Here is a 23,259-nt window from a genome sequence, read left to right on the forward strand (position 1 = left end):
CTTTTCATTTTCCCATGATGTCAAGCAAATAGGCACTGAGTGATGGTAGACCTTGAAATACATTCACAGGTACACCTCCAATTGACTCAATCAGAAGCTTCTAAAGCCATGACATCATTTTCTGGAATTTTCCAAGCTGTTTAAAGGCACAGTCAACTTTAGTGTAAATTAACTTCTGACCCACTGAAATTGTGATTCAGGGAATTATAAGTGAAATAATTTGTCTGTAAACAATTGTTGGAAAAATTACTTGTGTCATGCACAAAGTAGATGTCCTAACCGACTTGCCAAAACTAGTTTGTTAACAAGTCATTTGTGGAGTGGTTGAAAAACGAGTTTTAATGACTCCAACCTAAGTGTATGTAAACCTCCGACTTCAACTGTATGTATGCATATGTATGCATATGTATATATATATATATATATATATATATATATATATATATATATATATATATATATATATATATATATATATATATATATATGTGTGTGTACACGTGTGTGTGTATATATATATATATATATATATATATATATAAATAAAAATAGGCCGATTAATCGGTATCTGCATTTTTTCGTCCTCCAAAAATCAGTATCGACGTTGAAAAATCATAATCGGTCGACCACCATTCGTAGCCTATAGAAAGTTGATGGTATCCTCTTTTTAAAAAATGTAAAAAAGAAGATGCCATCACTGTTTTCTCACGCAATTACATAGCCTATAGAAATGTTGCGCAATATGAGCTCATGGGCTCTCATGAAGTTTTTGATTCGATTTTTGAATACATTTGCATTGATGTCAGAGTGATTGGAGGGACAACAGAGAGCTGCGTACCAGGCAGTTAGCAAGTTTGGTAGGCTACTAATGACCTTCAGCAACATCAGAGCTTGGAGAAGCCTAATTACCGTGACTAAACGGTCACAAGCATTCATGACTCACAAGTGCAATATTGCAAAACACACCTTCGCCTTCTGTTAATCCACCTGTCGTCTCAGATTTTGAAATTATGATTTACAGCAATCCAAGCGTTTGTGTAAGTTTATCAATCACATGACAAACATTAAGTACACTTAGCATCAGGTAGCTTTGTCACGAAAATCAGAAAAGCAATCAAATTAATCGTTTACCTTTGATGATCTTCGGATGTTTTCACTCAAGAGACTCCCAGTTACACAAATGTTCCTTTTGTTCCATAAAGATTGTTTTTATATCCAAAATACCTCTGTTTGTTTGGCGCATTATGTTCAGAAATCCACAGGAAAGAGCGGTCACGACAACGCAGACAAATTCCAAGTAATATCCGTAATGTCCACAGAAACATGTCAAATGTTTTTTTATAATCAATCCTCAGGTTGTTTTTAAAATATATAATCGATAATATATCAACCGCAAATGTCTTTCACAGTAGGAGAGGGAAAAACAATAGCTGTCCAAATTCTGTTGCGCGAGCAAAAGTCATGTGACCACTTGACGCGATGTTATCGTTCTGGCTCATTTTTCAAAATAAAAGCCTGAAACTATGTCTGAAGACTTGACACATTAAGGAAGCGATAGGAAAAGGAATCTGGTTGATATCCCTTTAAATGGAGCAATGGGAGGCTATGGAACATGGAGTTTTCAAAATAGAAGCCACTTACTGGTTTGATTTTTCTCAGGGTTTCGCCTGTAATATCAGTTCTGTTATACTCACAGACAATATTTTGACAGTTTTGGAAACGTTAAGAGTGTTTTCTATCCTAAATCGGTCAATTATATGCATATTCTAGCATCTGGTCCTGAGAAATAGGCCGTTTACTTTGGGAACGTTATTTTTATAGTGCCCCCTAGCTTCAAGAGGTTAAAACCTCTTGGGGATAGTGAGACGCTAGCGTCTCAAGTGGCCAATTGCCCCGGGAAATGCAGAGCGCCAAATTCAAATAAAACACTTTAAAACTCAAACTTTCATTAAACAGGTCAACATTCACAAAGCCGTAGGGCCAAATGGATTACCAGGATGTGTACTCAAAGCATGCGCGGACCAACTAGCAAGTGTCTTCACTGACATCTTCAACCTTTCCCTGACGGAGTCAAGCAGACCACCATAGCCCCCTGTGCCCAAGGAAGCAAGGTAACCTGCCTAAATGACTACCGGGGCGGTAGTCAGTAGCCATGAAGTGCTTTGAAAGGCAGGCCATGGCTCACATCAACAGCATCCTCCTGGATACCCTAGACCCACTCCAATTTGTATACCGCCACAACAGATCCAGAGATTACGCAATCTCAATCGCACTCCACACTGTTCTTTCCTACCTGGACAAAAGGAACACCTATGTGAGAATGCTATTCATTGACTACAGCCCAGAGTTCAACACCATAGTGCCTACAAAGCTCAACACTAAGCTAAGGACCCTGGGACTAAACACCTCCCTCTGCAACTGGATCCTGGACTCGCTGACGGGCAGCCCCCAGGTGGTAATGGTAGGCAACAACATGTCTGCCACGCGGATCCTCAACACTGGGGCCCCTCAGGGGTGGGTACTTAGTCCCCTCCTGTACTCCCTGTTCACACACAACTGCATGGCCAAACAACTCCAACATTAAGTTTGCCGATGACAAAACAGCGGTAGACCTGATCACGACAACAATGAGACAGCCTATAGGGAGGTCAGAGAACTGGCAGTGTGGTGTCAGGACAACAACCACTCCCCCAATGTGAGCAAGACAAAGCAGCTGATCGTGGACTACAGGAAAAGGCGGGCCGAACAGGCCCCCATTAACATCAACGGGGCTGTCGTGGAGCAGATCGAGAGTTTCATGTTCCTTGGTGTCCACATCACCAACAAACTATCATGGTCCAAACACACCAAGACAGTCATGAAGAGGGCAAGACAAAACCTTTCCCTCCCCTCAGGAGACTGAAAAGATTTGGTGTGGGTCCTCAGATACTCAAAAGGTTCTACAGCTGCACCATCGAGAGCATCCTGAACGGTTGCAACACCGCCTGGTATGGCGCTTCAGAGGGTAGTGTGTACGGCCCAGTACATCACTGGGGTCAAGCTTCCATCCAGGACCTATATAATATGTGGTGTCAGAGGAGAACCCATAATATTGTAAGAGATTCCAGTCACCCAAGTCATAGGCTGTTTTCTCTGCTACCACGCTGCAAGCGGTACCGGAGTGCCAAGTCTAGGACCAAAAGGCTCCTTAACAGCTTTTACCCCTGAGCCATAAGACTGTTGAACAATTCATCAAATGGCCACCAGACTATTACATTGACCCCCCTCTATTTGTTTGTACACTGCTGCTACTCACTGTTTATTATCTATGCATAGTCACTTCACCCCTACCTACATGTACAAATTACTAACTAATCTGTACCCCCGCACATAAGACTCGGTACCGGTACCCCCTGTATATAGCCTCGTTGTTATGTTACTTTTTATTATTTTTTACTTTAGTTTATTTGGTAAATATTCTCTTAACTCTTCTTGAACTGCACTGTTGGCTAAGGGCTTGTAAGTAAGCACTTCACGGTAAGGTTGTATTCGGCGCATGTGACAAATAGAGTTTGATTTTTACATTGTTAATTGCATAACATTTTCCTGCTGTACCGAAACCGACCCGTGACCCCAAAACCACAATAAGTATCAAATGGTGGTTTTGGTGAACTGCTACACCCCTAGTGACCATGTAGAATATGAAGCTAGCACCGATGCAACCAATTAAACATTTTACTCGCATGACCAAGTCAAAGGGTTGAAAAATGTCACAAAATGGTCGAGTCTGGCTCCCTGCAGTGTCAGACTTGAGATATGTGGTTGGAATATGCTTGCTAGGGTTCACAACCAGCATGTGTGGTATGAACATATGTATCTGTGGTGGAGCATGAATGTGTGTGAATGTGTGTGTGTGTGTGTGTACTCACGCTGTAGACGGCAGTGACGCCGGGCTGTGTGGGGAAGATGCGGTCATCCAGGGATGGCTGAACCCGAGGGATCCTGGGACGCGTCATATTAAGGAAAATTCTGGAAAAGGATCAACTTAAGGCCAAAACGGGTCAAAGGTGGAGGAATCAACAAGCTCAACAGCAGGGACACATTAACATGCTTTGGAACATTACTGTTCTGTACTAAACAACATTTTCTTACATCTGGTAAAAACACATTTCTTCCAATTCAAATTTTCGTACAATACAAGTTTATCACATCTTTGTACGCAAGTTCTCTAGTTCCTAGGCGGGGTTTTAGCCAATGTTTCCCAATACCCGACACCGCTTGCCCCCCTCCCTAAATGCTCAATCTCCAAGAGTACACTGTGTTCCTTTACCAGGGAGCGTGTGTGTCAAAGGGAAATCCCGACATGGATTTCCAAAACTCCCACTAAGAACGTTAGCGTTCCAGATAGACGATTCCTATTTTATTAAAGAAATTATGTTAATTCAAGGTACCAAATTCAAAAGGTCATTTTAGAATCTCTTAACTCAATAGGTCAATCATGACTGCTGAAAATAAATGCATTAAATGTACTGTCTCACATCTAGGACTAGTCTACATAAAGACCCCCTTAACCAGGGACAGGCTTCCTATTTCCAGATAGGGTTGTTGACATGTGATCATGAGTCAGGACTCTGTTTATCAGTGACTGCTATGAAAGAGTGACGAGACTGATGAAGGGGTGGGGGTGCCAGACAGAGGAGAGGACCTCAGTAACCTGTTCAGGTAGTTCATTGGGACTTACAGGCAGAGGCACACAACACACGTCACATGATTACAAGGAAATGAGAGCGTTTGGCTTTCTTGCTTTCCCCTCTGACACTTTTTGTCCATTCCCAAAATCCCACCCTCCTCCCCCTCTCACCCACTCTTTCCTTGCCTGTATGGGCCCTCATCTCCATTGGCTTCCCGCCAAGACCACCACTCCTCCCAAAAGAGAGAGAATATGTTTTATAACAGTGGAACTGAAGACAGCAGCTATACAGCATAAAGAGGGCCTGGAAAAGGAGGAAACACAGGATACAGTTGATGTCTTAAATAAAGCAAACAGAGTCAGAGTGGAGATCCCTGTTGTGAGTGTGTCTTCACTCTAACCTTTAACATAGCCAGGGAACAGCCATAGTCACAGTCTGGGGATAAAACAGCAGGGAGTGAATATTGGTGCAGTGTTGTCTTGTGTGGTGTGTCTGTGCTTGTGTGAGGGGGCCTGGAGGGGAGCGGGCAGTGACACTAAGAGAATCTGATCCATCTGTCTATATGGGCCCAGAACCGGTTGGCAGGGCTATCTGTGTTGTGGAATGCAAACAGAGAGTAAGAGGGTGCTCTGTGCTGAGCATGTGAAACCAGCAAGGGGGTGGGCAGCAGGGATGTTTCCACCATGGGTCAGAGGTTAGCAGGCTGCATGACTGCAGAGGGGAAAATGATCAGGTGAGATGAGACAGCTGACACCCCCGAGGATTTGGCAGGAGGGACCGCATTACTCTTACTGGAATTACAATCTGATCCGATTGCTGCAATTGCTATTTAGCTCGGAATTGCATAACCAAATCCCTTTGCATGTGCAAAGCAAAACTTTGTTAAAACAAAATGATTAATAAAAAATTGTGATTCCATCAATGTATTTGGCAACATGTGGCTTGTGTGGTAACATCTGGCTTAGAAAAAAACTGGTGTCAACAAAAGCCAGTGTCCTAGCTACCATATTTTGTTATGAAAGCCAAATTCCATTGGGACTTAGTGACATACCTACCTACATATTACCCTCAGAGGCACTGGCACTACCCACTCAACCCTGCGAGCACCAGCCACTCAGAGTCACTGACCACACTAATCAGTCAAAGATTAATTTAGTTTCTGCAGCAACAGAGGAGGAAAATATGTAATCTATTAGAGTAACAAAAAGGCCAAGAGATCAGACAAAATAAAATAAATGCCTATACACATAGCAAAATGTGGCCAATAGGGACTAGACAAGTGGGCTAGAGCAACTGTAGTGAACATAGGATACTTTATTACAAAACATGTCAGGTTTTGATGCAGCAGACAGAACACAGTGAAACCAGGAAAAGGAAAGCCTGGTTTGCCCCAGACAACAACCTTTTTTACATACAGTGCATTCGTTAAGTATTCAGACCCCTCGACTTTTTCCAAATTATGTTACGTTTACAGCCTTATTCTAAAGTAAATTTTTTCTTTGTTTTCTTTCCCTCAATCTACACACAATACCCCATAATGACAAAGCAAAACCAGGTTTAGAAACTTATATATAAAAAGGAAATATCACATTTACATAATTATTCAGACCCTTCACTCAGTATTTTGTTGAAGCACCTTTGGCAGTGACAACAGCGTCAAGTCTTCTTGGGTATGACGCTACAAGCTTGGCATACCTGTATTTGGGGAGATTCACTCCATCATTCTCTGCAGATCAGATGTCAGGTTGGATGGGGAGCGTCACTGCACAGCTATTTACAGGTCTCTCCAGAGATGTTAGATCTGGTTCAAGTCTGGGCTCTGGCCGGGCCACTCATAGACATTCAGAAGCAGCAGTTGTTCTGAAGCAACTCCTGCATCGTCTTGCCTGTGTTCTTAGGGTCATTGTCCTGTTGGAAGGTGAACCTTCGCCTCAGTCTGAGGTCCTGAGAGCTCTGGAGCAGGTTATCAAGGATCTCTCTGTACTTTAGTCCATTTATCTTTCGCTCGATCCTGACTAGTCTCCCAGCCCGTGTCGCTGAAAAACATCCCCAAAGCATGATGCTGCCACCACCATGCTTCACCGTAGGGATGGTGCCAGGTTTCCTTCAGATGTGACGCTTGGCATTCAGGCCAAAGAGTTCAATCTTGGTTTCATTAGACCAGAGAATCTTGTTTCTCCTGGTCAGAGTCCTTTAGGTGCCTTTTGGCAAACTCAAAGCAGGCTGTTATGTTCCTTTCACTGAGGAGTGGCTTCCGTCTGACCACTACTATAAAGGCTTGATTGGTGGAGTGCTGCAGAGATGGTTGTCCTTCTGGAAGGTTCCCCAATCTACACAGAGAAACTCTAGAGCTCCTTCAGAGCGGACAATCGGATTCTTGGTCACCTCCCTGACCAAGACCCTTCTCCCCCGATTCTTCAGTTCGGCTAGGAGGACAGCTCTAGGAATAGTCTTGGTGGTTCCAAACTTATTCCATTTAAGAATTATGGAGGCCACTGTGTTCTTGGGGAACTTCAACTCTGCAGACATTCTTTGGTACCGTTCCCCAGATCTGTGCCTCGACACAATCCTGTATTGGAGCTCTACGGACATGCATGGCAGGCTGACCACCTGTTACGTGAGTGCAGCAAGGAGCCAAGGTAAGTTGCTAGCTAGCATTAAACTTATCTTATGAAAAACAATCAATCTTAACATAATCACGAGTTAACTACAATTGTTGATGATATTACTAGTTTATCTAGCTTGTCCTGCGTTGCATATAATCAGTACAGTGCCTTTTAATTTATCATCGCATTCGCGAAAAAGCCCTGTTGTTGCACCAATGTACCTAACCATCAATGCCTTTCTTAAAATACACAAGTATATATTTTTAAACCTGCATATTTAGTTAAGAAATTCATGTTAGCAGGCAATATTAACTAGGGAAATTGTGCCACTTCTCTTGCGTTCTATGCAAGCAGAGTCAGGGTATATGCAGCAGTTTGGGCCGCCTGGCTCGCTGCGAACTGTGTGAAGATTATTTCTTCCTAACAAAGACCGTCATTAATTTGTCAGAATTTTACATAATTATGACATAACATTGAAGGTTGTGCAATGTAAAAGCAATATTTAGACTTAGGGATGTCACCCGCTCTATAAAATACGGAACAGTTCCGTATTTCACTGAAAGAATAAACTTTTTGTTTTTGAAATTCTATTTTCCGGATTTGACCACATTAATGACCTAAGGCTCATATTTGTGTGTTTATTATAATTAAGTCTATGATTTGATATTTGATAGAACAGTCTGAGCAGCGACAGGCTCGTAAGCATTAATTCAAACAGCACTTTCCTGCGTTTGCCAGCAGCTCTTCGCAATGCTTCAAGCACAGCGCAGTTTATGACTTCAAGCCTTATCAGCTCCCGAGATTAGGCTGGCAATACTATACTATAGTGCCTATAAGAACATTCAATAGTCAAAGGTATATGAAATACAAATGGTATAGAGAGAAAAAGTCCTATAATAGCTACAACCTACACTGGGAATATTGAAGCCTCGTGTTAAAATGAACCACCAGCTCATGTTCTAAGCAAGGAACTTAAACATTAGCTTTTTTACATGGCACATATAAAACTTTTACTTCTCCAACACTGTGTTTTTGCATTATTTAAACCAAATTGAACGTGTCATTATTTGAGACTAAATGGATTTATTTTTGTATTATATTAAGTTAAAATAAAAGTGTTCATTCAGTGTATATATATATATATATATTACACACTGCTCAAAAAAATAAAGGGAACACTTAAACAACACAATGTAACTCCAAGTCTATCACACTTCTGTGAAATCAAACTGTCCACTTAGGAAGCAACACTGGTTGACAATACATTTCACATGCGGTTGTGCAAATGGAATAGACAACAGGTGGAAATTATAGGCATTTAGCAAGACACCCCCAATAAAGGAGTGGTTCTGCAGGTGGGGACCACAGACCACTTCAGTTCCTATGCTTCCTGGCTGATGTTTTGGTCACTTTTGAATGCTGGCGGTGCTTTCACTCTAGTGGTAGCATGAGACGGAGTCCACAACCAACACAAGTGGCTCAGGTAGTGCAGCTCATCCAGGATGGCACATCAATGCGAGATGTGGCAAGAAGGTTTGCTGTGTCTGTCAGCGTAGTGTCCAGAGCATGGAGGCGCTACCATGAGACAGGCCAGTATATCAGCAGATGTGGAGGAGGCCAACAACCCAGCAGCAGGACCGCTACCTCCGCCTTTGTGCAAGGAGGAGCAGGAGGAGCACTGCCAGAGCCCTGCAAAATGACCTCCAGCAGGCCACAAATGTGCATGTGTCTGCTCAAACGGTCAGAAACACTCCATGGGGGTGGTATGAGGGCCCGACGTCCACAGGTGGGGGTTGTGCTTACAGCCCAACACCGTGCAGGACGTTTGGCATTTGCCAGAGAACACAAAGATTGGCAAATACGCCACTGGCGCCCTGTGCTCTTCACAGATGAAGCACATGTGACAGACGTGACAGTCTGGAGACACCGTGGAGAACGTTCTGCTGCCTGCAACATCCTCCAGCATGACCAGTTTGGCAGTGGTTCAGTCATGGTGTGGGGTGGCATTTCTTTGGGGGGGCCGCACAGCCCTCCATGTGCTCGCCAGAGGTAGCCTGACTGCCATTAGGTACCGAGATGAGATCCTCAGACCCCTTGTGAGAGCATATGCTGGTGTGGTTGGCCCTGGGTTCCTCCTAATGCAAGACAATGCAAGACCTCATGTGGCTGGAGTGTGTCAGCAGTTCCTGCAAGAGGAAGGCATTGATGCTATGGACTGGCCCGCCCGTTCCCCAGACCTGAATCCAACTGAGCACATCTGGGACATGTCTCGCTCTATCCACCAACGCCACGTTGCACCACAGACTGTCCAGGAGTTGGCGGATGCTTTAGTCCAGGTCTGGGAGGAGATCCCTCAGGAGACCATTCTCCACCTCATCAGGAGCATGCCCAGGCATTGTAGGGAGGTCATACAGGCACGTGGAGGCCACACACACTACTGAGCCTCATTTTGACTTGTTTTAAGGACATTACATCAAAGTTGGATCAGCCTGTAGTGTGGTTTTCCACTTTAATTTTGAGTGTGACTCCAAATCCAGACCTCCATGGGTTGATAAATTTGATTTCCATTGATAATTATTGTGTGATTTTGTTGTCAGCACATTCAACTATGTAAAGAAAAAAGTATTTAATAAGAATATTTCATTCATTCACAAATCTAGGATGTGTTATTTTAGTGTTCCCTTTATTTTTTTGAGCAGTGTACACACACACACACACGGAATCTACAATATAAATCCAGAAAATCACATTGTATGATTTTTAAGTAATTAATTGGCATTTTATTGCATGACATAAGTATTTCATACATCAGAAAAGCACCACTCCAGGACCTTGAGATGCTTCTTATGGAGCCACTCCTTTGTTGCCCTGGCTGTGTGTTTCGGGTCGTTGTCATGCTGGAAGACCCAGCCACGACCCATCTTCAATGCTCTTACTGAGGGAAGGAGGTTGTTGGCCAAGATCTCGCGATACATGGCCCCATCCATCCTCCCCTCAATACGGTGCAGTCGTCCTGTCCCCTTTGCAGAAAAGCATCCCCAAAGAATGATGTTTCCACCTCAATGCTTTACGGTTTGGATGGTGTTCTTGGGGTTGTACTCATCCTTCTTCTTCCTCCAAACACGACGAGTGGCGTTTAGACCAAAAAGCTCTATTTTTGTCTCATCAGACCACATGACCTTCTCCCATTCCTCCTCTGGATCATCCAGATGGTCATTGGCAAACTTCAGACGGGCCTGGACATGCGCTGGCTTAAGCATGGGGACCTTGCGTGCGCAGCAGTATTTTAATCCATGACGGCGTAGTGTGTTACTAATGGTTTTCTTTGAGACTGTGGTCCCAGCTCTCTTCAGGTCATTGACCAGGTCCTGCCGTGTAGTTCTGGGCTGATCCCTCACCTTCCTCATGATCATTGATGCCCCACGAGGTGAGATCTTGCATGGAGCCCCAGATCGAGGGTGATTGACCGTCATCTTGAACTTCTTCCATTTTCTAATAATTGCGCCAACAGTTGTTGCCTTCTCACCAAACTGCATGCCTATTGTCCTGTAGCCCATCCCAGCCTTGTGCAGGTCTACAATTTTATCCCTGATGTCCTGACACAGCTCTCTGGTCTTGGCCATTGTGGAGAGGTTGGTGTCTGTTTGATTGAGTGTGTGGACAGGTGTCTTTTATACAGGTAATGAGTGGAGAACAGGAGGGCTTCTTAAAGAAAAAGTGACAGGTCTGTGAGAGCCGTAATTCTTATTGGTTGGTAGGTGATCAAATACTTGTCATGCAATAAAATGCAAATTAATTACTTAAAAATCATACAATGTGATTTTCTGGATTTTTGTTTTAGATTCCGTCTCTCACAGTTGAAGTGTACCTATGATAAAAAATTACAGACCTCTACATGCTTTGTAAGTAGGAAAACCTGCAAAATCGGCAGTGTATCAAATACTTGTTCTCCCCACTGTATATATATCAAAAATATATATAAAAAAAAGAATCGGCATCTGCTTTTTTTGGTCCTCCAATAATCGGTATCGGCTTTGAAAAAAACATAAATCGGTCGACCTCTAATATAGACAGATGTGTGCCTTTCCAATTCATGTCCAATCAATTGAATTTACCACAGGTGGACTCCCAAGTTGTAGAAACATCTCAAGGATGATCAATGGAAACAGGATGCACATGAGCTAAATTGAGTCTCATAGCAAAGGTTCTGAATACTTACGTAGAGAAGGTATTTCTGCTGTTCTTTATTTGTAATAAATTTGGCAACATTTCTAAAAACATGTTTACGCTTTGTTATTATGGGGTAGTGTGTGTAGATTAACGAGGAAGAACAAAATAATAATAATACATTTTAGAATAAGGCTGTAACTTAACAAAATGTGGAAAAAGTCAAGGGGTTTGAATACTTTCCGAATTACATGTAAAACACTGATCTGTGAAGGGCATCTATCACAGCTCAGTAGACACAGCATCAGGGTGCAGTGCCTAACACAGACAAATAAAATAAAAAACCTTCTGAGCAACAATCTGTTCCTTGGCCTCCATGCCAGGACAGCCCTGTATCTAAATTCTAAACATAACCCCGAAGTCCATCTCAAGTACCGTAATTTCCAGACTATAAGCCGCTACTTTATTCCCACACTTTGAACCTCGCGGTTTATACAATGACGCGGCTAATTTATGGATTTTTCCCGCTTTCACAAGATTCATGCCGCCAAAAAACTGAGCACCGTCACATAATGTGACGTAAATCGAGCGCGCTCAAACTTCCCATCATTCTGATTACGGTAGTAATTTTGTCACCTTCATCATGGCAAAGACACAGAGAAATGCATATGCAGCTTTCAAGTTGAAGGCGATCGATCTGGCTGTTGAAAAAGGAAATAGGCCACGGAAGGGGAGTTTTATGGCATTGAAACTTGTCTGGAGGGTTGTTAACTTCTTCGAGATCGATAGATTTAATTTTTGGATAAAAAACGTTCCCGTTTTAAACAAGATATTTTGTCACAAAAAGATGCTCGACTATGCATGTAATTGACAGCTTTGGAAAGAAAAAACTCTTGACGTTTCCAAAACTGCGAAGATATTATCTGTGAGTGCCCCAGAACTAATGCAACAGGCGAAACCAAGATGAAATTTCATACAGGAAATGGTCCAGAGTTTGAATGCCCTGTGTTCCAATGTCTCCTTATATGGCTGTGAATGCGCCAGGAATGAGCCTGCACTTTCTGTCGTTTCCCCAAGGTGTCTGCAGCATTGTGACGTATTTGTAGGCATATCATTGGAAGATTGACCATAAGAGACTACATTTACCAGGTGTCCGCCCGGTGTCCTCCGTCGAAATTATTGCGTAATCTCAAGGTCCATGCGCGTTCCATTTTCTTCAGAAGAGAAACCAAACTACCACGAATGATTTATCGTCGATAGATATGTGAAAAACACCTTGAGGATTGATTCTAAACAACGTTTGCCATGTTTCTGTCGATATTATGGAGTTAATTTGGAAAAAAGTTTGCGTTGTAATGACTTAATTTTCGTTTTTTTTTCTTACCCAAACGTGATGAACAAAACGGAGCGATTTGTCCTACACAAATAATATTTTTGGAAAAACTGAACATTTGCTATCTAACTGAGAGTCTCCTCATTGAAAACATCTGAAGTTCTTCGAAGGTAAATTATTTTATTTGAATGCTTTTCTTGTTTTTGTGAAAATGTTGCATGCTGAATGCTAGGCTTAATGCTATGCTAGGCTATCAATACTCTTACACAAATGCTTGTTTAGCTATGGTTCAAAAGCATATTTAGAAAATCTGAGATGACAGTGTTGTTAACAAAAGGCTAAGCTTGAGAGCAAATATATTTATTTCATTTCATTTGCGATTTTCATGAATAGTTAACGTTGCGTTATGGTAATGAGCTTGAGGCTATAAATAGGATCCCGGATACGGGATTGCTCGTCGCAACAGGTTATTAACACAGTGTCCAAAGAAGGGCCAGAAGTATACAGAATGGTGTCGTCTGCGTAGAGGTGGATCAGAGACTCACCAGCAGCAAGAGCGACATCATTGATGTATACAGAGAAGAGAGTCGGTCCAAGAATTGAGCCCTGTGGCACCCCCATAGAGACTGCCAGAGGCCCGGACAGCAGGCCCTCCGATTTGACACACTGAACTCTATCAGAGAAGTAGTTGGTGAACCAGGTGAGGCAATCATTTGAGAAACCAAGGCTATCAAGTCTCCCGATGAGGATGTGGTGATTGACAGAGTCGAAAGCCTTGGCCAGGTCTATGAATACGGCTGTACAGTATTGTTTGTTATCATGGCGGTTAAGATATCGTTTAGGACCTTGAGCGTGGCTGAGGTGCACCCATGACCAGCTCTGAAACCAGATTGCATAGCGGAGAAGGTATGGTGGGATTCGAAATGGTCGGTAATCTGTTTGTCGAGTTGGCTTTCGAAGACCTTAGAAAGGCAGGGTAGGATAGATATAGGTCTGTAGCAGTTTGGGTCAAGAGTGTCCAATATTTGGGAATCTCAGACGACACGAAAGAAGTTGAACAGGCTAGTAATAGGGGAGGCAACAATTTCGGCAGATAATTTTAGAAAGAAAGGGTCCAGATTGTCTAGCCCGGCTGATTTGTAGGGGTCCGGATTTTGCAGCTCTTTCAGAACATCAGCTGACTGAATTTGGGAGAAGGAGAAATGGGGAAGGCTTGGGCGAGTTGCTGTGGGGGGTGTAGTGCTGTTGATCGGGGTAGGGGTAGCCAGGTGGAAAGCATGGTCAGCCGTAGAAAAATGCCTATTGAAATTCTCAATTATAGTGGATTTAACCTCATAGTCCGACCAAACCCGTATGCGGTAGCGTAACTACAGCCTCAAGCTCATTAGCATAACGCAACGTTAGCGATTTCTAAAAATCGCAAATGAAATGAAATAAATATGCCTGTTCTCAAGCTTATCCTTTTCTTAACAATCCTGTCGTCTCAGATTTTCAAAATATGCTTTAGAACCAGAGAAAATCACTAATTTGTGTAAGAGTGGTGATAGCTAGCTTAGCATTAGCGTTAGCATTTAGCACGCAACATATTCACAAAAACCAGCCAAGGAATCAAATAAAATAATTTACCTTTGAAGAACTTCAGATGTTTCAATGAGGAGACTCTCAGTTACATAGCAGATGTCCAGTTTTTCCTGAAAGATTCTTGTGTAGGACACATCGTTCCGTTTTGTTACTATGCATTTGGCTACCGAAACTAACCGAAAATTCAGTCACCTACATGTCGAACTTTTTTCCGAATTAACTCCATAATATCGACTGAAACATGGAAAACGTTGTTTGAATCCATCCTGAAGGTGGTTTGTCATATTTCTCTCCATTGAAAGCACCGTCCTTGTAGCCTGGTTTGTTCTGAGATTTGAATGGAAAAATACCGGGACCTGACTTTTGCGCACCGATTGCCACGCAGACACCAAGCGGGACACCTGGTAAATGTAGTCCCTTATGGTCAATCTTCCAATGATATCCCTACAAATACGTCACAATGCTGCAAAGACCTTGGGGAAACAAGAGAAAGAGTCCGTTCATTCCTGTCGCATTCACAGCCATATAAGGCGATCATGGAAAACGTAGCCTCAGAAATCCTGTGCATTTCCTGGTCGGTCATACATCTTGGTTTTGCCCGAAGCATTTGTTCTAAGGGACTCACAGTGAAAATCTTTGCATTTCTGGAAACGTAAGACTGCCTTCTTTCCAAAACTATCAATTCCAAGCATATTCGAGCATCTTTTCGTGACAAAATATTGTGCTTAAAACGGGCACGTCTTTTTATCCAAAAATGAAATACTGCCCCTAGAGTCTTAACAGGTTAACAGTGGTGACAGTGTTTTCTATCCTTAGTGCAGTGGGCAGCTGGGACTTTACAGTGTCCCAGAACTTTTTTGAGATTGTATTGCAGGAAGCAAATTACTGCTTGAAAAAGCTAGCCTTGGCTTTTCTAACTGCCTGTGTATATTGGTTTCTAGCTTCCCTGAAAAGTTGCATATCACAGGGGCATGTGGGAAAGAGACAGAGATAGAGGTGCTGATAGAACAAGAGAAAGTGAGAAGGAGTAGTTCAGAGTTAGAAAGTCAAATAGGATTTTCTGCTGTCTTGACTTCTCCACAAAACAAATGACAAACTAAAAAAGTGTTGCTGTAGGAACCCAAATTCCAGACAAAATGTTGGCAGAAATCTCTATCCCCAGTCAAGTCAATGATTTGTCCGTTCCATTCCTATGCATTTAATTCTATCCGATAGGTGAATCCAGATATCTTTTGAAAACTATTTAACAAAAAAATTCCACCCAACTACCTCCGAGACACCCTCTCGAAGAGTGGCAGGATCTGCCATTATCTACAGTGACCCTGGAGCAATTATGGTTTTGTGCCTTACTACAGTCTTCTCTACCCGTCTATTAGCACAGTGACTAACCCTGAGGCTCCCTCCCAGTCTGCCCATTAGTTGTAGCAGCCTGGAGCTATAGCCTACCTGAGGCTGAGTGCAGCTGGTTCAGAGCGGAGTCACAGGATGTGACTGGAGCCCAGATGGTGCAGACACAAAACCACCCCTTCACTGTACTCCACTCTGCTGCCCCACCAGACCAGGCTCTCAGAGCACTGAATAAACACAGGGTTTAAGATGCAGCCTGCTGTGGCCTGGGACTGCTCTCTCACTACAGTTGGCCTACAACTGACATTGCTTATTCAGACCCCTTTAGCAGATCTTGGAGCAAGATTCTTGAGAAAATGTACAGTTGACTATAAATTTAATAAAACATCTCCTATCTTTAGTAACAGCCATCAAAGAGTACCATAGGCTTTTAAATCAGTGCGAGGACCCTATCCCTCCATAACATACAGAAGAAGTTGAAGACGCCTGAAAGCACTGCAAAATGATTCTCGATGCTAAATGTTGGGGTTCAAATGACTGCACTATGGCATACCTATAAACTAATAGCCAGAATATAATCTAACATTCACAGTGCAAAATAGCACTAGGTCCCTCGTCTGTAAATTAAAAAATATTTATGTACAAGAATCAGCTTGAAAACCTAGAAAAGGGGGTTGAGGACTGAGACACTCCCAGCCTGCAAGGCATAGGCTAGACCTGAGCCATCTGAATGCTAGCTCAGAACTACTCAGCAGTTTATTTGATCTACAACAGCGAGTGGGCTTATGAGAACATTTCAACATGAATACACAACGCACCTGTCCTAAACTCTAACGGCTGATATATGGCCCTACGTGACTTTTAGGCTTTATTTGGATCCCTATTAGCATTTGCAGAAGCTACTCCATGAGATGTTGTTTAATCTGTTTTTTAAAAGGTAATTTTGCTGTTTGCTTGAGTAATTGGAGATGGGAGTTACACACAATCATGGCTCTGTATAATAATGTGCGCTGCCGTGAATTTGTTTTGGACTTGGGGACTGTGAAGAGACCCCTGGTGACATGTCTTGTGGGGTATGTATGGGTGTCTGAGCTGAATATTATTTGATTGTGCAGACAATCTGGAATTTTCATCACAGTAATATTTCTCATAAAAACACCCAACCAGGAAAAAAATGGTATGCATGTTGTTGATGTTGGTTCCAGGGGTTGGAACCAAGATTCTTTTCCCATTGTTTTGGTCTGAATAGAATCATATTTTTTGGGGTTCTGTTCCATTGTTCCGACCAGCAAAATGAAGTTTTGAATCGGTTCTAACAAAAAAATAACGGTTTATTAATTTCCTTTCTTGTCCTTTTTAAACCTCTGAATTTTTATTTAGCACAACAATAAATTACTTCACCAATGGATTGTACAGCTTGCTTTGGAGGGGGCAAAGCAATGTACATGCATTGGACAGACAAGTGCAGTGCAGTGTAGTGTAGGGTGCGACTGAAATTTTGCAGGTGAGGAGAGGGCTGGACATGTTGTTATGACGTTATCTGAACTAGGCCCACAGAATTATACCTATGGAGGAGTGGCTTCTATGAAGGAACTTTGAATGTTTTTGAACTTCAGAGATTTGGCTGAACTAATGTTGGACCAGTGCTAGCCCTTGATCATGATTCTAAGTTCCATTACATTACACATAATGCAGCTAGCGAACAAGCTTGAGTGTGCAGAGTGGCAAGAGAATTAAAAATAAAAACACATCTTACATTTTTATAGTTAATAAATCCAACATGAAACGTGATAGCTATAGTATCCTTAACTAGCATTGAAAAAGTGAACCCATTCTTCAAAAAATCTCAAATCTAATTTCTGAATCACGCCTGTAAGCGTCAGTAGCTACAGTAGACTGTGCATGCCTAGGAGGGAGGGGGAGGAAGCCTACACACACACAGGCAAAGATTTTCTATGCAAAATTCCAGTTGAGGTTTAGGTCTGAGAATGTTTTAAACCAAATACAACGCTTAAAATGTTTGATGTACTGTATTTAAGACCAGTTTATTATTAAATCACCCATTCTGATACTGACTAACTCCTTATAGAATTTCAGTGAGTTCACTGGCTTTGAGTGTTGTTGTACAGTGTGGACATATCCACATACATAGTCATTCTAGCGTCGTTTAAGACCAGTGGCAAACCAACATAGAGAAGAGTAACGGCCCAAGGCAACTTACTGCAATATTGTAATTATTCGCCTACCTCCTCATGCCTTTTGCACACATTGTATATAGACTCCCCTTTTTTCTCTACTGTGTTATTGACTTGTTAATTGTTTACTCCATGTGTAACTCTGTGTTGTCTGTTCACACTGCTATGCTTTATCTTGGCCAGGTCGCAGTTGCAAATGAGAACCTGTTCTCAACTAGCCTACCTGGTTAAATAAAGGTGAAATTAAAATAAAATTAAAATAAAAAAAACTGCCCTGAGGGACACTGCACATATTTAAGTGATAATGCCCTCGAAGCGGCGTTTGGAGGATATATTGGCACGGGTGTTGCTCGTCTCAGACCCTCAAACCATGCCAATATATCCTCCAAACACCAGCTTCGAGGGCATTATACTTTTATATAACGGGTTACCAGCATATTTCAATATTTTCATTAAACATTTAGATTTATTCATAATTCATAATATTTCATCCTTCCACAAGATATAGACCCGACACAAATCTAGGGTTGCTACCCAAGCCAGCTGGTTGTTTATTCTATTGGTTTGGTTGTGAGAGACGCGACCCAGTCGTTCAGTCCTTTTGTTCTGGATCTTTGGACGCGACCCAGCGGTTCATTCTAAATGTTCCATTGCCATATTGGCTGGCAACATTCTTATCCCTTGCTTGCTAGCTAGCCAACTACAACTAATTTAAGTCACTTCAAACAGTGCAGCCAGAATAACAGCAAAGTAGCTGCATTTGCGTTTGTTTAAGCTGTTTTCTAGTGACATTTGGATACATCCATAACAATGAGATAATGATTTGCGATTTCACCTGGCGTAGAAAATGTGCTCTCTCGTCAGGACACGTGTTCAGAGGAGCTAGCCAATAACACAGCTAACACAATCACTTCAAACTGAAGCTGGAAACCTATTCCCCCTCAGGAGATTGAAAAGATTTGGCAATGGTCCTCAGATCCGCAAAACTTTCTACAGATGCACCATCGAGAGCATCCTGACTGGTTGTATCACAGCCTGGCATGGCAACTGCTCGGCCTCCGACCACAAGGCACTACAGAGGGTAGTGCGAACGCCCAGTACATCACCGTGGCCAAGCTTCCTGCCATCCAGGACCTCAATACCAAGCGGTGTCAGAGGAAGGCCCTAAAAATTGTCAGACTCCAGCCACCCTAGTCAGACTGTTCTCTCTGCTACTGCACGGCAAGCGGTACCGGAGCACCAAGTCTAGGTCCAAGAGGCTTCTAAACAGCTTCTACCCCCAAGCCATAAGCCTCCTGAACATCTAATCAAATGGCTACCCAGACTATTTGAATTTCCCACCCCCCCTCTTCACACTACTGCTACTCTCTGTTGTCACGTACGAATTGTCACTTTAATAACTCTACCTACATGTACATACTACCTCAACTAACCAGTGCCCCCGCACATTGTATCGGTACCCCCCTGTATATAGTATTGCTATTGTTACTTTACTGCTACTCTTTAATTACTTGTTACTTTTCTCTTATACGTATCTTTTTTTTAAACTGCATTGTTGGTTAGTAAGAATTTCACTGTAAGGTCTTACTGGTTGTATTCGGCACATGTGACTAATAAACTTTGAGTTGAAAGACAGAAAACTAGTTGCACTTAGTTTTGTTTGACCCCTTTTCTATTGATAGTTCTTTGTATATATCCATAAAAATTACACTGATTCATGATTTTCGACTGGCTGAGAAAAGCTGCCTCCCTGTCTCATCCTGACACGTTAATTACTATGGGATATCTGGAGATCGAATTTGAATATTAAAACAATGTCGCAAATGTCGGAGAAACAGAAAGATTTATACAAATCTCCACTGTTGAAAACTAAATGTTAGTCTGAAAGAAATGTGAGATAATGTCTAAATGCTTTTTATAGTGGAGATCAAGTTCATGAAGTGGCTGGGCTGATGAGACAGTGGATTGCACAGTCAGATGGAACAGAGTAAATTTTAACGTCATAGATTTAGCCGGTGGTAACTTGTGGAATAGACACCGGCTTGAATGCGGTTTTAACCAATCAGCATTCAGAATTAGACCCACCCGTCGTATAACTGAAGTTATAAACTCTGTGGTTTGAGCCCTAAATGCTGATAGCCGTGGTATATCAGACTGTATACAACGGGTATGACAAAAAATGTATTGTTACTGCTCTGATTACGTTTGTGACCAGTTTATAGTAGGAATAAGGCACCTCAGAGGTTTGTGATATATGGCCAATATATCACGGCTAAGGACTATGTCCAGGCACTCAGCGTTGTGTCGTACATAAGAACAGCCCTTAGCAGTGGTATGTTGGTCATATACTGCATACCCTCGGGCCTTATTGTTTAATTAGAGAAGCTTCCATTGAAGAACACTCTCTGGGTTATATTGGATAAATAACTCCAACCATGTGATGGCAGGTGATGTAAAGCCATAGAAAGTGAGTTTCTTCAATAACAACTTACGATCAATAACATCAAAGGCTGCACTGAACAATAACCTCGCTATTCCATGCTGTTTCTAATTAGTGGAACACACCCATAATGTCCCATTCATTCACTTTAACAAGTTAATTTGCTCATGATAAGAAACTATCAAAAATAAGCATGACAAAATAATGCTAGAAAAGTAAAGTGAAAGACAAGAATTAAGTGATGATGGTAGAAAGAGAAAGAAAAAATAAAGAGTGAGTGAGGCCTTTAGTTCCCGGCCCAGCCAGGGCTGCTGTAGTAGGGCACTATAAAAGTCGGTTTTACTTTTTGCCGGAATCTGTTTTTACCCCAAATTCTGTTTACTTGGTTTCCGTTCACCTAGGTTTTTGCTCTCAAAAATCACACTTTATTTTAATAGAAAAACAACTAAATTCAATGTTCAAAGTCCACAACAACACTTCATGTCTGGACATTTTGATTTTGGGCACCAGCCAGAGACCATTGTTAGGTTAGCAATATTTCTATAGAGCTCATATGACTGCAGAGTTTGCAAAACAAATTGATATCATTCTACCAGGTAGGCATAGGCTACTTTGTAGATAACAATTAATTGAGAAAGCCTTTCCATCTCAACCAGAAGATGGTCATCATTACCATCATCGCTAAAGTGTACACATACATACCACACACACTCCTGTTCCGTTTCAGAAAGTTGCAGGAAAATACGAATCACTGATGCATTTTGTTAATGTCTTATGTTTAACTTCGACAAATTAATGCATTTTCTTCATTATTTTATATTGTTGAATTATGTCTGAATGTCTAGATTCTGTGATTGAGTCCACACCGCAGATTTTATAGGGCACTACTGTAGGCTGACCTGGGTCTTTGTTGTCAGACGGTGGGAAGCGCCGCCTTGGCCTCTCGTGCTGAATGCTAAGCAGCACTGCCATTGTCTGGGGAGTGCAGCAGTAGCCGCATGCACCGGGTTTCTCTCTTGCAAACAGGAGTAGCAACTAGCCCCGCCTACCCACCATCTCAGCCTACACACACACACACACAAATCCCTTCCATTGGGAGCATAGGGCAGACAGAGAATAACATGTTCCCACACTCTTGACCTCAGGGAGGCAGAGGGGCAGACACCAGGAGGGTCAGTGAGTTTAATGACATTGTTTTTCTATAGACAGAGAGGAATCTGCATAGTTTGATGCATCTTATCTGTCACCTCGCAGTTGTAGCCTAAACTTTTCTTTGCTCAACCTATAACAATACTGCCTAAGTGGTGGTTACATGGCAGAATTAAGTTATGAAACCTGTTAGGTACCCAGTTGACATACAAACAAATATAGTATAAAAATGAAATATAGAAATGAAAGCTGCAAGAGGCCTGAAGAATCTTCCATTATCAGACTGTGGAACAGTCCCACCTGAGCACCCTGGGGCATGAAGGAGACACAGTTGACCAAGATGAAAGACTAATGAATATGAATCTAGACAACGAGCAATGCAGAGATCACTGAGACACAGAGCACCATTGAAAAGAGCTTGTAAGTCCAACATCCTACAATGTGAATGAAGCGGTGTAGATCCAAGGATCTTAATTAGTGTAACACCCTGGATACCACAGAAATCCTGGACTGAAGAACACCATCACTGTTATAGGCAGAAGCAGGAAGCTAATTCAACCCAATCCTCAAACCACCTCCACCGAGCTGTATATAAAACAGGAGGTGACAGTACGACTTCACAGAATAGCATGAATAACAACCACAACACAGCAGCATGTGCACTCTGTACACAATACTTCCATTATGACTGGACATTAGATTAAAACGTCTTATGATTTCAATCATAAAAAGCCACTAGGATAGATGCTAACTTAAAAAAAAATGACCATTAGCAAGTATCCATCTCAAATGGATTAGGACTCAGTTGATATTCACAAAGTCCGTGAAAATCAAGTAAGGAATTGTTTTTAGGAGGTCATATTTGGAAGAATAATTCCACTGGGATCAAAAGTGTTGACAGGGACCAAGGGTTTCTGAAGTGAGGGAAATGCTCTTGATCCATTTGTTTACAAAAAATGATATTTGAATCATGCCACATTATGTTGAAGCTACACAAACTGGACAGAAAGGTAGCTGTCAAAATAATCCAAAAGCCACGAGTCTCAGTACGCAGTGACTTGAAATAGCTAGCTGGGCTTACTGAATATAATTCATACAATCATGAAATATGCACAATTAAACATATCCCTTCCTACAAATAAAATAGGTATAAAGCAAACTGGATCAGACTCATTACACTAGTACTATCGTGCTACAGTAACGTAGCATGCATTGCTACCAACAACCATATGCCTGGCGACACTCCCCTGTCAAGATGGGCATACCGGTGTTGCACCGGCTGTCATCTACTACCCGGTGCAACTACCTCCTACATAGATAAATAACAACCGGTGTTAGTATCCCTTCTATGGAAACCGGGGAGGGGATCCTAGGCCCATGTAACTTACTACTAGCTAACATTCACTCATACTTGCTAGCAAGAATAACTAATGTTACAGTTTTAGGGTGATGGCTACATTTGGTTAGCTGGTCCACCCAAAACATTCATCTCTCACAAAGACTGCCCCCAATACTATAGTTAGCCAATAGGCTAGCGGATTAGTTAGCCGCTGCTACGTGTTTTCAGTTGCAAATGAACCTACCTCTCTAATATGAAAGTGGCTGGCTAGCAAGCTACCGCCGGTAAACGAAACAAAGCCGGTGGCCCTCTAGCAGTTAGTTGAGCCTACGCCACCTCGTCAAATTGAGTGTGATGCTAGTTAGCCAGCAGTTTCTGATCCACATATGCACACGTTCAAATTACATTGCAATTGGCCAACAAAATGCATCA

At 42.2% G+C, this 23,259-nt stretch overlaps 1 protein-coding gene across 1 annotated transcript in view; it reads right to left on the bottom strand.

Annotated features, from left to right (window-relative positions):
* LOC115138712 (eukaryotic translation initiation factor 4 gamma 3-like) overlaps positions 1–23,259 on the bottom strand; it is a 77,791-nt gene that overhangs the window by 53,697 nt on the left and 835 nt on the right. The window contains 1 exon segment of the mRNA XM_065000582.1: positions 3,909–4,008. Coding sequence (XP_064856654.1) covers positions 3,909–4,008 — 100 coding nt within the window.

This window comes from Oncorhynchus nerka, linkage group LG2 (assembly GCF_034236695.1).
Source record: "Oncorhynchus nerka isolate Pitt River linkage group LG2, Oner_Uvic_2.0, whole genome shotgun sequence".
Classification (NCBI taxonomy): Eukaryota; Metazoa; Chordata; class Actinopteri; order Salmoniformes; family Salmonidae; genus Oncorhynchus; species Oncorhynchus nerka.